This window comes from Bombina bombina, chromosome 4, assembly GCF_027579735.1.
Source record: "Bombina bombina isolate aBomBom1 chromosome 4, aBomBom1.pri, whole genome shotgun sequence".
NCBI classification, from domain to species: domain Eukaryota; kingdom Metazoa; phylum Chordata; class Amphibia; order Anura; family Bombinatoridae; genus Bombina; species Bombina bombina.
In genome coordinates, this window is record NC_069502.1 from 724,580,575 (window position 1) to 724,594,484 (window position 13,910).

Consider the following 13,910-nt stretch of genomic DNA (forward strand, 5'->3'; position numbering starts at 1 on the left):
CACAGATACACTAAAATCTTGTGTAGAGCCTTCCAAGAAGAGTTGTGGATGTTACAGCCACAAAGGGAGGGCCAACTCCATATTAATGTCTATATATATATATATATATGAGATTTCCCTCTTTGCCCTTATAACATTAATAAGGCAGTATGCTGTTCAATAACATGAATATGTTGCAAGTTTTATTCAACCTTTAAATCAGCTTTTAACATTTTTTTTTAAAGTAAAAATATGCTTAAAGGGACATGAAACCCACATTTTTTCTTTCATGATTTAGAAAGAGCATGCAAATTTAAACAACCTTCTAGTTTACTTCTATTATCTAATTTGTTTTATTTTATTGATATTCTTTGCTGAAAAGCATATCTAGATAGGCTCAGTAGCTGCTGATTGGTTCCTGCACATAGAAACCTTGTGCGATTGGATCACCCATGTGCATTGCTTTTTCTTCAACTAAGAATATCTTAAAAAATGAAGCAAAATAAATAATAGAAGTAAATTGTAATCTTTTTTTAAATTTGTATTCTCTATCTGAATAATGAAAGAAAATGTTAGGGTTTAGTGTCCCTTTAACTACAGTACATTACAATATACAAGATAGAATGAGTTCCCATGCCTGTTTAAAGTGCAATCATTTCCTCTACTGAAACAAGACAACACGCCAGTATAAAACACACAGAGTGGAAATTATATTGAAACAGATATACACTGAGCTTCTCAAAATAAATTAGCGGCAGCAGATTTATCCTTATCTCCATGAGCATGTTCTGCCCAATATCATCAACCTTTCTGTTATCCTTTCCTTCACACCATTGTAGATAAAAAAAAAAGTATCAATGTTGTGATTAGCAGGGAGCCACACTGTCTGGGGGCTGGTGGAGGAACTGAGTGGAGGTTTGCAGCTGTACTAAAAAGAACTGTGGTATTCAATATAAAACATTGATAACTGCATATTTTTCATAGTTGGTTCCGTAGTTTTTTGTATTTTTATTATTTTTTTTATTATTTTTTTTTTTAACTATCAGTGTTTACTGGGATGTGAGCAGTAAACATTCCAAATATTGTTATCATTGCTTGATTTTTTTTTTTTTTTTAAATTTCATCCACATAAAAATGTATACCTATTTCCCTAAAGGGACATATGCACAAAATGCTAAGTTTCATGTGCTGCAATATTACATTACATTCTAAAAATGGAAGAGCACAACAGAAACTTATTTCATGCTTGGAAAATCCAATCCAAAATCTATTTTCAGTGACTTTCTTTTTAAATGGACACATTATCGCAAGGATGCAGTTTTGCTGCCTCTCCTGGAATAATATTTGTCACTGTCAAGAACAGTCTGTAACCTTTGTCTGGAAGGTTTACAGATTACAGTCCTGTGTCACCTATCTCTACCATTCCTATTAGGTATGGTAACAGCTGCTGATAAGAAACTTGGCTTACAAATCCTTAAATGCACTGAAGGCAGCTCTGATTTATTTTCTTGCCAAGTTAAAACTTATCTGTAATTAAAGGGACACAAAACATCTTGTAATTTCAAAGACAGGAGTAGTACTGCAGTAAATTAATATACTAGCTTAGTGTGAACATCTTCTAAATCCATTAACACCTTGTTTGCTGCAATTGTTTTTTAAATGGCCAAACTTACCAAAATGCTTGCCTTATTTGGAGCAGCCAACCTGGACATGTTACTGGAGCAGACGCGTCTTGCTGCTGTCATTTTTTTGTTAGCTAAATGTATACTGTATAGTAGTACCTCAACATATCACCAATGATTAAACCTACTACATATCTCCCTCATTAGCCTAAAGTTGTGGTGTCTGCAGTGTGCACTTCAAATACTCTCAATAAAAAACAAATCACAGTTATCAGTGTTTAATTATATTTTTTCTTCTACCCATAATGAAAAAACACGAATCTTAAGCGTTTTATGTCCCTTTAAAGGAACACTAAAGTCAAAATTAAACTTTCAGAATTCAGATAGAGCACACAATTTTAAAGAATTTTCCAATTCAATATCATTATTCAAATTTGCACAATTTGTTTTTATATGTACACGTCTGAGGCATAAACTCCTACTGAGCACGTGCAAGATTTCACAGTATGTATATTTTGTGATTGGCTGATGACCGTCAAATGATGCAGGGGAAGGGAAATTAAACCAACTTTGAAATGTGCTTGAATTTCAAACTCACAGTAGATTGTTTTTTCTTCTAAGTGCTTTTGCATTCATTGTCTTTTCATCATGGATTTGTTGATTATGCAATTATACTGTATTTAATGGTCACAATTAAAACAGACAAACTGTAAAAGAGATAATTAATAGAATGACAACGTGTAACAGAATAATCTGACAATAATTACCTATTGACCAATTTATGAACAAGGTGCAAGTACAAGTGTTATTTTTAAGTCAGTCTATAGGAGACTTGGTCCTGATCACCAATAAGATAAATTGCTCCTCTCACCTAACAAGAATGAATTGTATAAGTATGAAATGTCCCACAACTAAAGCTGTGTCTATTGATTTAATATGGCCACATCTTCAAAGTGGTAAACATAAAAGCAGAACAGTCTTAAAAAAGGACATAAAATCTCCCAAAAAATTCATGATTCAGTTATAGCAATTTTAAACCACTTTCCAATTTACTTCTATTATCAAATGTGTTGTATACTCTTGGCTAGTCCCCAGTAGTGCACAGCTGCTCCTATGCCTACATAGGTAAGCTTTTCAACATATTGTAGTATACAATAGAGAATGAAGCAACATTAGAGAAGTAAATTGGAAAGTTGTTTCAAAAGTGTATGCTGTGTCCGAATCATGAAAGTACAGTTTAAAGGGACACGGAACCCTATTTTTTTCTTTTGTGACTCAGATAGAGCATGCAATTTTAAGCAACTTTCTAATTTACTCCTATTAACATTTTTTCTTTGTTCTCTTGCTATCTTTATTTGAAAAAGAAGGCATCTATGCTTTTTTTATTAGTTCAGAACTCTGGACAGCACTTTTTTTTATTGGTGGATGAATTTATCCACCAATCAGCAAGAACAACCCAGGTTGTTCACCAAAAATGGGCCGGCATCTAAACTTGCATTTCAAATAAAGATACCAAGAGAATGAAGACAATTTGATAATAGGAGTAAATTAGAAAGTTGCTTAAAATGTCATGCTCTGAGTCACAAAAGAAAAAAATTGGGTTCAGTGTCCCTTTAAACTGTACTTTCATGATTCGGACACAGCATACACTTTTGAAACAACTTTCCAATTTACTTCTCTAATTTTGCTTCATTCTCTTAGTATACTACAGTATGTTGAAAAGCTTACCTAGGTAGGCATAGGAGCAGCTGTGCACTACTGGGGACTAGCCAAGAGTATACAACACATTTGATAATAGAAGTATCTATCTCTATCTGAATCACGAAAGAAAAAAATTGGGTTCAGTGTCCCTTTAAATATTCTGCTCTTTTAAGGACTTCTTACCTGAAACAACCCTTTCTGAAGCAACTGAAAGATTATTTTTATTATTAATAATTAAATGATAGTTGTTTTTGATTAAAGGAACAGAAAATACACTAGATTTGCATACTCAACAGATGCATGATAAAAAGACAATGCAATAGCACATAGTCTGAACCTCAAATGAGAAGATTTTTCTGACACATCTCAAAGTTATGTCTGTTTCCACTCCTCCTGTATCATGTGACAGCCATCAGCCAATCACAAATGCATATACGTATATTTTGTGAATTCTTGCACATGCTCAGTAGGAGCTGGTGACTCAAAAAGTGTAAATATAAAAAGATTGTGCAGATTTAGTTAATGGAAGTAAATTAAAAAAGTGGTTTAAAATTGCATGCTGAATCTGAATCATGAAGGTTTAATTTTGACTCGAGTGTCCCTTTGTGAAATAGGTGAGAGCAAATGCCTCCACTTATAACTGACCTGGACACTGGTAGCACATTTTTTTTTAGGACAACTTTAAATTTCAATAGGACTAAACATGTGACATATACTTACATCTGGGTATTCTTTTACAGGCACATAAAGTTTCTCTTGTAATTGTACAATAGGTCCAATACCGTCGGGTAACTCTGCACTCCTCCTTTCATTGTTGGCGCCATTTAACGTGTCGTTGTACATATCTTTTCGTACTCTGCTAATTTCTGTCAGGGATAAGAAATGCAAAATAAGTTAAAAGATCCAAGAATGTACCCTTTACACAATTAAACATATGATTGTGCCATATGACACAGTCCTTGTGATGCACAGTGGAAGGTTTTATGAGTCCATAGTTCAAAAATGGGGGTAGACTACTTAAAAGTCAAAAAATGAATGCTAGGAAATGCATAAGCCTACCTTACACTTTCCCTTAATTCTATAAAAAGGGACATGAAACCCAAATTTGTTTCTCTTTCATGATACAGATCATACGATTTTAAATAACTTTTCATTTTACTTCTCTTATCACATTAGCTCCATTCTCTTGCTATCCTTTGTTGAAGAAAAAAAACACACTGCCCATGGGTGAGATAACATGAGGGATATATGTGCAGCCACCAACCAGCAGCTCCTGAGCCTACCTAGTGATGCTTTTCAACAAAAGGATACCAATTGAGCGAAACATATCAAATAAAAGAAAGTTGTTTCAAATGTAATGCTGTGTCTGGATCATGAAAGAAGAAGAAAAACAATAAGTTTCACATCCCTTTAACCCCTTTGGCTCCTAGAGAGAAGTGACTATCTGAACAGTAATGTTGTTGCAAGCTTGACTGGTAGCCAATATTTTTAATGGTGAACAATATATGTATAAAAGTAGTAAAATCATTTAAACTAAATAATACTCATGAAGCAAAACAGTTTTGAGTACAAGCTAAAAAGGTTTCTTTAAATGTTGCAATTCATGACAACTCTGTATAGTTTATACCACACACAAAATTGAATGATTGATTAACAAGTATTTAAATAAATTTAAAAAAAAAAAAAGTGAAAAAAACAAATACAATGTTTAAAAATTTCTAATAAAACTGCAAAAGTAAGAAATGTAGCAAAATGTGCAGACATTTTTAAAAAGAGCACAAACATAACAGAAATGTTAGACTAGAGGAAAAAATGCTGCTCCAAACATTATAGAAATCTCTCTCTCTCCCATGGTACTAGCTTGGGTTTCTTTTTTAAAGGGTAGTTTGTTTTTTACATAATCAGCGAGTTGATTTTAAAAATGATAACCAAATCCATAGCAATGAAAGGGATTAGTCTGGATTATGTTTTTTGTACACACTTGCTAATGTCACAGTTTTCACTTTAATGCACTTCCTGTGGCCATAAGGTTACATTTAGCCTACATAGGCTAAATTTAGATACATTACAGTAGCACAAGATGATTAAAGGGACAGTCTACTTTATTTTTTTTTTATTGTTTAAAACGTTAGATAACACCTTTATTACCCATTCCCCAGCTTTGCACAACCAACATTGTTATATTAATATACTTTATAACCTCTAACTCTCTGCCTGTTAACTATTCCCTTGCAGGCCACCTTTATCTCAGTCCATTTCATTAGCTTTTCCCAGCCAGGCATTGCTAATTCATGTGTGCCAAATAAATAATACTGTGCTCACTCCTGTGGAGTTATGCATGCACCAGCACTGACTGGCTAAAATGCAATTTTGTAAAAACACACTGACATAACTAGGCAGTCTGCAGAGGCTTAGATACAAGTTAAAGGGACACTAAACCCAATTTTTTATTTCATGATTCAGATAGAGCATGTATTTTTTAAGCAACTTTCGAATGTATTCCTATTATCATTTTTTCTTCATACTCTTGCTATCTTTATTTAAAAAGCAGGAATGTGATGCATAGGAGCTGGCCCATTTTTGGTTGAGTACCTATGTTATGCTTGCTTATTGGTGGGTAAATAATGTAAGCCTCCAATAAGCAAGCACTATCCATGGTGCTGAGCCTAAAATGGGCTGGCTGCTAAGATTTAAATTCCTGCTTTTAAAATAAAGATAGCAAGAGAACCAAGAAAAAATTGATAATAGAAGTAAATTACAAAGTTGCTTAAAATGTCATGCTCTATCTGAATCCTGAAAGAACAAATTTGGTTTCAGTGTCCCTTTAATCACAGAGGTAAAAAGTATGATAGATAGATAATATACTGTAAATACAACTGGAGAATGGGAAATAAAAGGAATTATCAAATCTTTTTAAACAATAAACATTTTCAAGTAGACTGTAGACTACTTGAAAAAAAGAAATGTAAATTGGAAATTTATTTATTATGAATTTAAACCCTTTCACTTAATCTTTCATTCAAAATTAGAGACATTAAAAGTCTAACTTAAACATTCATCTTTCAGATAAAGCAATTTTAAAAATCACATGATGCTCCTAAGCCTACCTCTGTGTGCCTCCAATAAAATACATTTCAATATATGGTTTTAGCTCTATCAAAATCCCAAACGTTTACATTTTTGAAGTCCATTAGGGGAGGAATGCATATAAAACAAAGCCATCAAATTAAAAAATAATCAAGATTACTAAGCATCCATGAAATGCTTGCACAACCACACATACACATTTGAAGCTATTCCTTCTTTGACTAACTGTATGAAACATTAGTACGTCAATAATGTCAAGTGAGCTTAAAAATGTCAATTGAAGGGAGCGAGTGGCCCGCAGTGATTTGGTTCAGGTCATGAAGTGGAGGGGCTGATGAAAGCCTTGCAGCTGCGGTTGGGTGGTACGAGTTCCTCAGGCCTGCAGGCTCTCCACACAAAAGAAAATGATTGAATTCTGAAATTGAGAGAGCTGACAAATCAGCAAAAGCACTGTCCATTAATCACTAGCGTGACAGTTTAATCATCCTAAGTACTTTTATAAATAGTGCTCACAGAAGAAAACCAGATTTTATTTTAACCCTGTTTCAGAAAGGTTTTGTAACTAGTCACTTAAAGGGACAGTATAGTATACTATAAAATAGTTTTTCCCTTAATGTGTTTTCAATTACTTTTTTTACCAGTTGCAGAGTATAAAATGTATGAGATTTGCTTTCTTAAGGCTTTTTTGTGTATATGAATTAGCTGATTTTGTGTTTTGAAGCCACAACCTAATAAAATGGGTTGAGCTTGTATGTGTAATCAGATCTCATTACTTTATCACATTGTGTACATATACCTGCTTCTTTATCTTATATCTGTTCATAAACCAATCACCAATACTTGGAGAGAACAATGGAAGATTAACATTTTATTACTTTATCTCTTCTATAACCCACTGGATGTGTAATTTCTTCTGCTGGCTGTGTTAACACAGCTTGGCCTCAAGGCCAAAAACTTTCAGGATGGGTGGTGATACCATAGGCTAAATAAACCAATTCAAACACCAATATAAGGCTAATGTAAATGCTTTTAAACAATTTAATAAACTCCAGCTGGTAGAGTGGATCATTGGGAACAAATTAAAGGGGAGAACATTTAAGTAAACTGTGACTGTCCCTTTAAGGCAGCAGCTACCGCTAAATAGTATATTGTTGTATGTATATTGTCAAGCTCATTTGCAATGCATTACCCAGAATTCCTGCTCTGGTGGAAACACTGATAACAGTGGTTTTCTGTGGAAAAATGAGCAGATGTGCTATACAATAATCTGTTGCGTATTATATTTTTATTACAAAAAAAGGAGGAGGAGGAGTAAATTGCTGGTCAGGGTTGGATACAGGGCTGTGCATTGCATAACGTTAGAAGAAGTACGTTAGTTATTGGAAACAGATTATAAAGTAGTTCCGCATTGGTTACAGCCCTTGCTTCTTCCAGCAGTACTTGTATATGTTGTAAAGTCTGCAATTCATCTATAAGCCTGTGTACAAGTGCTACTAAGCTACAAGAATAACAATCAGAACAGCATAGATTTAATATATTTACTTCTTTATCAATTCCAGTGCTGCTGTTTAAGAACGTTTGCTTCAACATAGACAGCAATAGAGTGCAACAGCAGAGCAAAATCACAAGTTATACAGGTTATTTCCTAACATTTTTCCTCTCATAACTGAGACATAATTATCCTATGATAAACTCCCAGCAAGAGAAAATGCATGCACGGATATAGAACTGAATACCTTTAGATTGCAAGTGTTTATATGATGTAATTATGATTATTTAATAAAGCGTTTAATGATACACTCCTGCAAGTGTGCTGAAATGCTGTACATACTTATAACAGGGAATATGAAGCATATGTGATGTTTATTTAATGCAAAGTGCACAATTAATTAATTTATTTTTAAATTCAGGACCATGGTCATATTGCCAAATTATTTAAATATATTTCCTGCTCAGCAGTCTTTGTAGCTGCATAAAGAACATGCATTGCATTGAAGCTAATAGCTTGAGTAATATAGGCTTTGATTGACTGTATCAATCCAGCCTTAGCTTTGGGATATAAAAAAAAAAGCATTAAAAGGAAACATTTAAAAGGGACAGTAAACCCTAAAACCATCTATTATGCACACAAAAAAAATATATTGGATTTCCAAGCAGTCCAAGAATCCACCCTTCTCTGAAAAGCCCGTTGTTAGCAGACAAAAATTAGTGTTCTAAGGTGAAAAGTGAAATTCACTGCATCAATCCACTATACACAGACAACCTCAGGATAACCTCAGTGTGTAGTCCATGCCTACAGTTCCTCTGGGGCAGGTGAAAAGCACTATTTAAAAAGGTAAATTGCAGGCAAATAAAATTAAAAAAAACAAAAATTAATGAACACTATAATTTAGATGCATAATTAAACATTTAATTAAGGTATTCCCAATTAAAAAATGAGTTTAGTTTCCATAAGAGACATTAGACACAATTAAAAAAAATAATAAAGTATTGCCTTAAAGGGACAGTCAACACCAGAATTTGTTGTTTAAAAAGATAGATTACCCTTTCCCCAGTTTTGCATAACCAACATGGTTATATACAATGGAAAATCATCATTGTATTACCTTATCTCTTCTATACTCCACTGGGTGTGTAATTTCTTCTGCTGGCTGTGTTTACAAAGCTTATCTATAGCTAGGACCTGCGGCCACAAACTTTCAGAATAGGTGGGGATACCACTTGCTAAATCAACTATTTCAAATGCCAATATAAGGGTAAAGGAGCTACTTATAAACAATTTAATACACTCCAGCAGGTAAAGTGGATCATTGGGAACAAATTAATCGGGATAATTCTTTTGAGTAAACTGTCCCTTTAACCATTTTACCTGCTCAACTAATATAACAAATAGCTCCATTGCTTTGTCGTAATATAAAATAGCTAGCAAGGCCTCGTATCACTGTATATTAACAAAATGAGTGTCAGCATCCTAGTTCTGTACATTAATCTCTATTACTGATAAAATGGTCAGTCTGATTAGTTGCAACTTAGGTGAAAAGGGACATTAAATACTAAAATAACACAACAATGACAAGGTTATGCTTTGCAATACATCCCTTGCTATTGGTGTGTGTGTGTGTCCTGAATGCAGATTACACATTAAAGGGACATTGTACACTAGATTTTACTTTGCATAAATGTGTTGTATCTTAATTTGAAGCTCCAAGTTTAGCACTGTTAAGTTTTTAAAAGTTTTTATACTCAATTTTTATATCAGTATCTGTGAACATTCATCTTTATAATAGTGCCTATTACATGCAGTTGAAAATTTGTGTATATAGTCTCCTTAAAGGCTTTTTTTTTTTTTTTTTAATGTTTTTTTTAAAGGCTGCATTTAAAAAAAAAAAAAAAACACAGTACAGAGGCTATTTCATATTTTAAAATAGTTGATTTTTATATCAGTATCTGTGCATCTTATTCTTTATAGTAGTGTCTATTACATGCAGTTATATGAAAATGAGTGTATACTGTCCCTTTAAACTCTCAATTATTTTGTTTTTGTAAATTGTTCTAGACATTAAAAAGCAAAAATGAATTCCATTGGAATCAAATTTATTTTTCCACAGATGAGCTTAATAAACCTACACATCTGACAAAACAAAAAGCTAATTTTCCTATACTTAAAGGGACAGTCTACCATAGATTTGTTATTGTTTTAAAAGACAGATAATCCCTTTATTACCCATTCCTCGGTTTTGCATAACCAACACAGTTATATTAATATACTTTTTACCTCTGTGATTACCTTGTATCTAGGAACCTTCTTCCAGCCCCCTGATCACATGACTGTGGCTGTTTATTATCTATTGTCTTAAATTTAGCATTGTGTTGTGCTAGATCTTAAATAACTCCCTGTGCCTGAACAGTGTTATCTATATGGCCCACATGTACTTTCTGTCTCTTTGTGTTGAAAAGAGATTTAAAAAGCATGTGATAAGAGGCAGCCCTCAAAGGCTTAGAAATTAGCATATGAGCCTACGTATGTTTAGTTTAAACTAAGAATACCAAGAGAAAAAAGCAAATTTGATGATAAAAGTAAAATGCAAAGTTGATTAAAATTAAAAGTCCTATCTGAATAATGAAAGTTTAATTTATACTAGACTGTCCCTTGAATTCAATAGTAATACACAGTGTCTTCTGGCCATTTCCGCAATTCAGTGCAACTTAATAAATGTTGCACTGCCCTAATTTACTCCATGGAGAGGCACTTCAAGAGATATTTGTTCTGAGAATAAACAGTATTTTTTTGAACTTTTAAATGCCATGTCAAATTAGCCATGATAGCTCTTTAAATTACAGTTGTGGGAATAGTATTTTTTCCATTGCATCTAAAACAGGGCATTTAAAAAAATGTGTTAATGTTATGTTTGTGGGTGTTCTGTCGAGAACTCCAATTGTCAAAAACTCCAATCTGACGTCACTTCCGGTGACTTATTTTAATATCTGTTTTGCCTCTGTCTGGGGGGCCACCGAAGACCCTTTGGGGAATGAGGTTTACAAGGGGGGCTTTGTCCCCCTTGAACCCCCCAGGCAGAGGCAAAATAGATAGTGAATATAGGCCCTGTAATTACCTATCTGATTGGTTGTGAATCCTGTCACTCACAGGATACAGATCAATCAGATGCATGGAAATACCGGATGTGACGTCAGATTGGAGTTCGACAGAACATGGGCCATCACTGCTAACCAAAGGAAATTTGGGAGTTGTCCTTTTCAACTAATGAAAAATACATTCCCAAGTTGGTAAGCAACTCTTACTAGTTTCAATATCAATTTAGATATGCTTTACCTAAAGGAACATGAAAATCTTACCAAGAGCAAAGCAAATCAGCTATTAGAATTAAATAAATTGGATAGTTGTTTAATATTACATGCTCTATCTGAATCATAAAAGTTTAACATTTTGACTTTACTTCCCTAGAGATATTTATATTAAAATGTTTAGTTATGAATAATATAACATCTTTCCAATGAACTTTTATTATTTATTTTGCTCCCTTTTCATGTCAATTTAGCTATAAAAAACAAAAATAAAAAAAATTAAGGTTCTTTTTTTTTTAAATCCTCACATGACATGTAATACACTGACTTCTCAAGGATAACCCTGCTAAATATCTGTTTCTAATTGGCTTTAACTGATAGTAACTGCAAATCAATGCATTTATTATTATTAGTTGTATTATTAATTATTTACAGTGCCTAGCCTTGTCTGCAGACTAAAGAACCACATTGGCTCCTACAAATAAGGCAAATGGTGTGTGGAGTTTGGATATTGAAAAATAATTGTGGTAAAAAGGTTACTTTGGTTTGGCTGAAATGTTATTCTATAGCAACACAACACAAATGTATTGTAATTACAAGGCGTTTACTGCCCCTTTAAATCTACTCTAGGCTGGAGCTGCTATCGATACCACATCATGATGGGAATTGTATGCACACAAGAACTACATTGTCCATCATAACATGAATATGAACTAAAATGACAGACCTTGTGAAGTACATTAACAAATCTGAATTTATTCCTGCAAATTTGGAATGCGGTGGAAAATGGAAAAAAAAACAAAAACAAACAACATATTTCAGCAACCACGGTGTTAATGTATTTGCAGAGTTTTCACATTTGATTGGTTGATATATCGCAAAACTACAGAAAAGTCTTATAATTACAGGTGATTTATGTCCTATTTGATACAATACAGATAAGCAGCAGAGTCCATACAGAAAATCGTCGGCATAATAAAATATATAATGCATGTATCATTCACTCTCTCTTTTAAAATTCCATATTATTTGTACTATACTTGTGCCAGTTTAGGCAAAGAAAATAAAATGACCTTGAAAAAAAGCCACTAACAAAACCTCACTGCTTTATTACTGTTCTATCAAGGTCACATTACCTCAGACCGTCATGGTTAACTGTGTGGTTGTTTTAATCACACAATCAACCAGGTGTTCATCAGTTTTCAAATAATAAAAAAAAAAAAAAAAAAGAGAAGATTGTTAAAGTGACAGTAAATCCTAGAGTTTTTGAAACGCTAGGATTTATCAGTGCATCAAATAAAAGGGGACTTTCCGTTATAAAGTATAAAAAAATACTTCATGCTGAAAGTTCCTATAATTGTCTAGTGTTTGGCACGCTGAGCGCCTTAGGCCGCCCACAGCAGAACGCAATTTTTTCAATGAGGTGACGTTTACCTCAATACAAGGTAACCAGAGGTAAAAAGTATATTAATATAACAATGTTGGTTATGCAAAATTGGTGAATGGGTAATAAAAAGGGGTTATCTATCTTTTTAAACAATAACAAGTCTGGTGTAGACTGTCCCTTTAAGTTTGATGGGGGAAAATATAATACATTTCAGGCGATTCAAAGCAGCTAAATATAATTGTATCAAAATAGTTTGTATGTCAATTTAAAGAATAATAGGAATGGGGGGTATTCCCTCAGCAAGTGATTAAGGCAGCAGATGTAACATATGCAGTGACGCGTTTTCATTGGCAATCAAAGCAAACTTTATTTGCCAAGAATAACTTGAACAAAAGCCAAACATAACAACACTGAAAAGGTAGGTTTCCAATTCTATATGGTTAACAATGATCTGGAACTCAAGGCCAGATTGTTTAGGTTCATGACAACATACAATTTTAAACAACTTTCCAATTTACTTATAGTATCAATTTTGCCTTATTCTTTTGGTATCCTTTTTTGAATGAGCAGCAATGCACTAACTAGAAGTTAGCTGAACATATTGGTGAGCCAATGATAAGAAATATCTAATTGAAGCCACCAATCAGCAGCTAGCTCCCAGCTCCGGGACCTACCTAGGTATACTTTTCAACAAATGCATACCAAATAGACAAAGCAAATTAGACAGAAGCAAAATTTGAAAATTGTTTAAAATCATGCTCCAGCTGATTAATGAAAGATTTTTGGTGCGTTTCATGTCCCTTTAAAGTAGTTGCAATGACATGAGATGTTAGATCACCCTAATCTCATTAGCAGCAGTGATTTTGCCCCTTGACGGCCCAAAACACATGCAAGAGTCATATCTACCAGGAAACGTGGTTTTAATCAGCATTTGTTTCCAAATGAAATGTGTAGTTCATAGATATTTTAAATTTCTGCAGCTTTCATCAAGACTCTGGTAGCGCTACTCATTCCCTCCACTAGTCCCCCCCCCCCCCAAAAAAAAAAAGCTGAAAGTGATACAGCCAATCAGATTTCATTATTTCTAAAGGCATCATGATCTCAAGTGTTTGGATCACTCAAGGTATAACATGCACAGTGCTTCAATCCTTTTTTTTGCGCAATAAAGCAAGAGGTGATTCCTTTATTTCATCGATTCCATGCACCTAGAAACATAGCAACTATACACAGTTTCAATTATAAGAAACAAAGTTACTGAAAGCCTTATTAGTCATCAGGTTATTGAGTTCTATGATCATCTGCACTCATGATTTAGATAAGGAGACATTTCA

At 33.6% G+C, this 13,910-nt stretch overlaps 1 protein-coding gene across 6 annotated transcripts in view; it reads right to left on the minus strand.

The window, feature by feature from the left end:
* The window catches only part of QKI (QKI, KH domain containing RNA binding), a 226,529-nt gene that overhangs the window by 163,842 nt on the left and 48,777 nt on the right, over window positions 1-13,910 (minus strand). For all 6 annotated transcript variants that reach the window (XR_008402061.1, XR_008402060.1, XM_053710925.1 and 3 more), the window contains exon 3: window positions 4,023-4,168. Coding sequence is in view for 4 of the 6 variants with exons in the window: in XM_053710925.1 (XP_053566900.1) it covers window positions 4,023-4,168 (146 nt within the window). In the remaining 2 variants the exon portion in view is untranslated. The remainder of the gene's footprint in view (window positions 1-4,022; window positions 4,169-13,910) is intronic.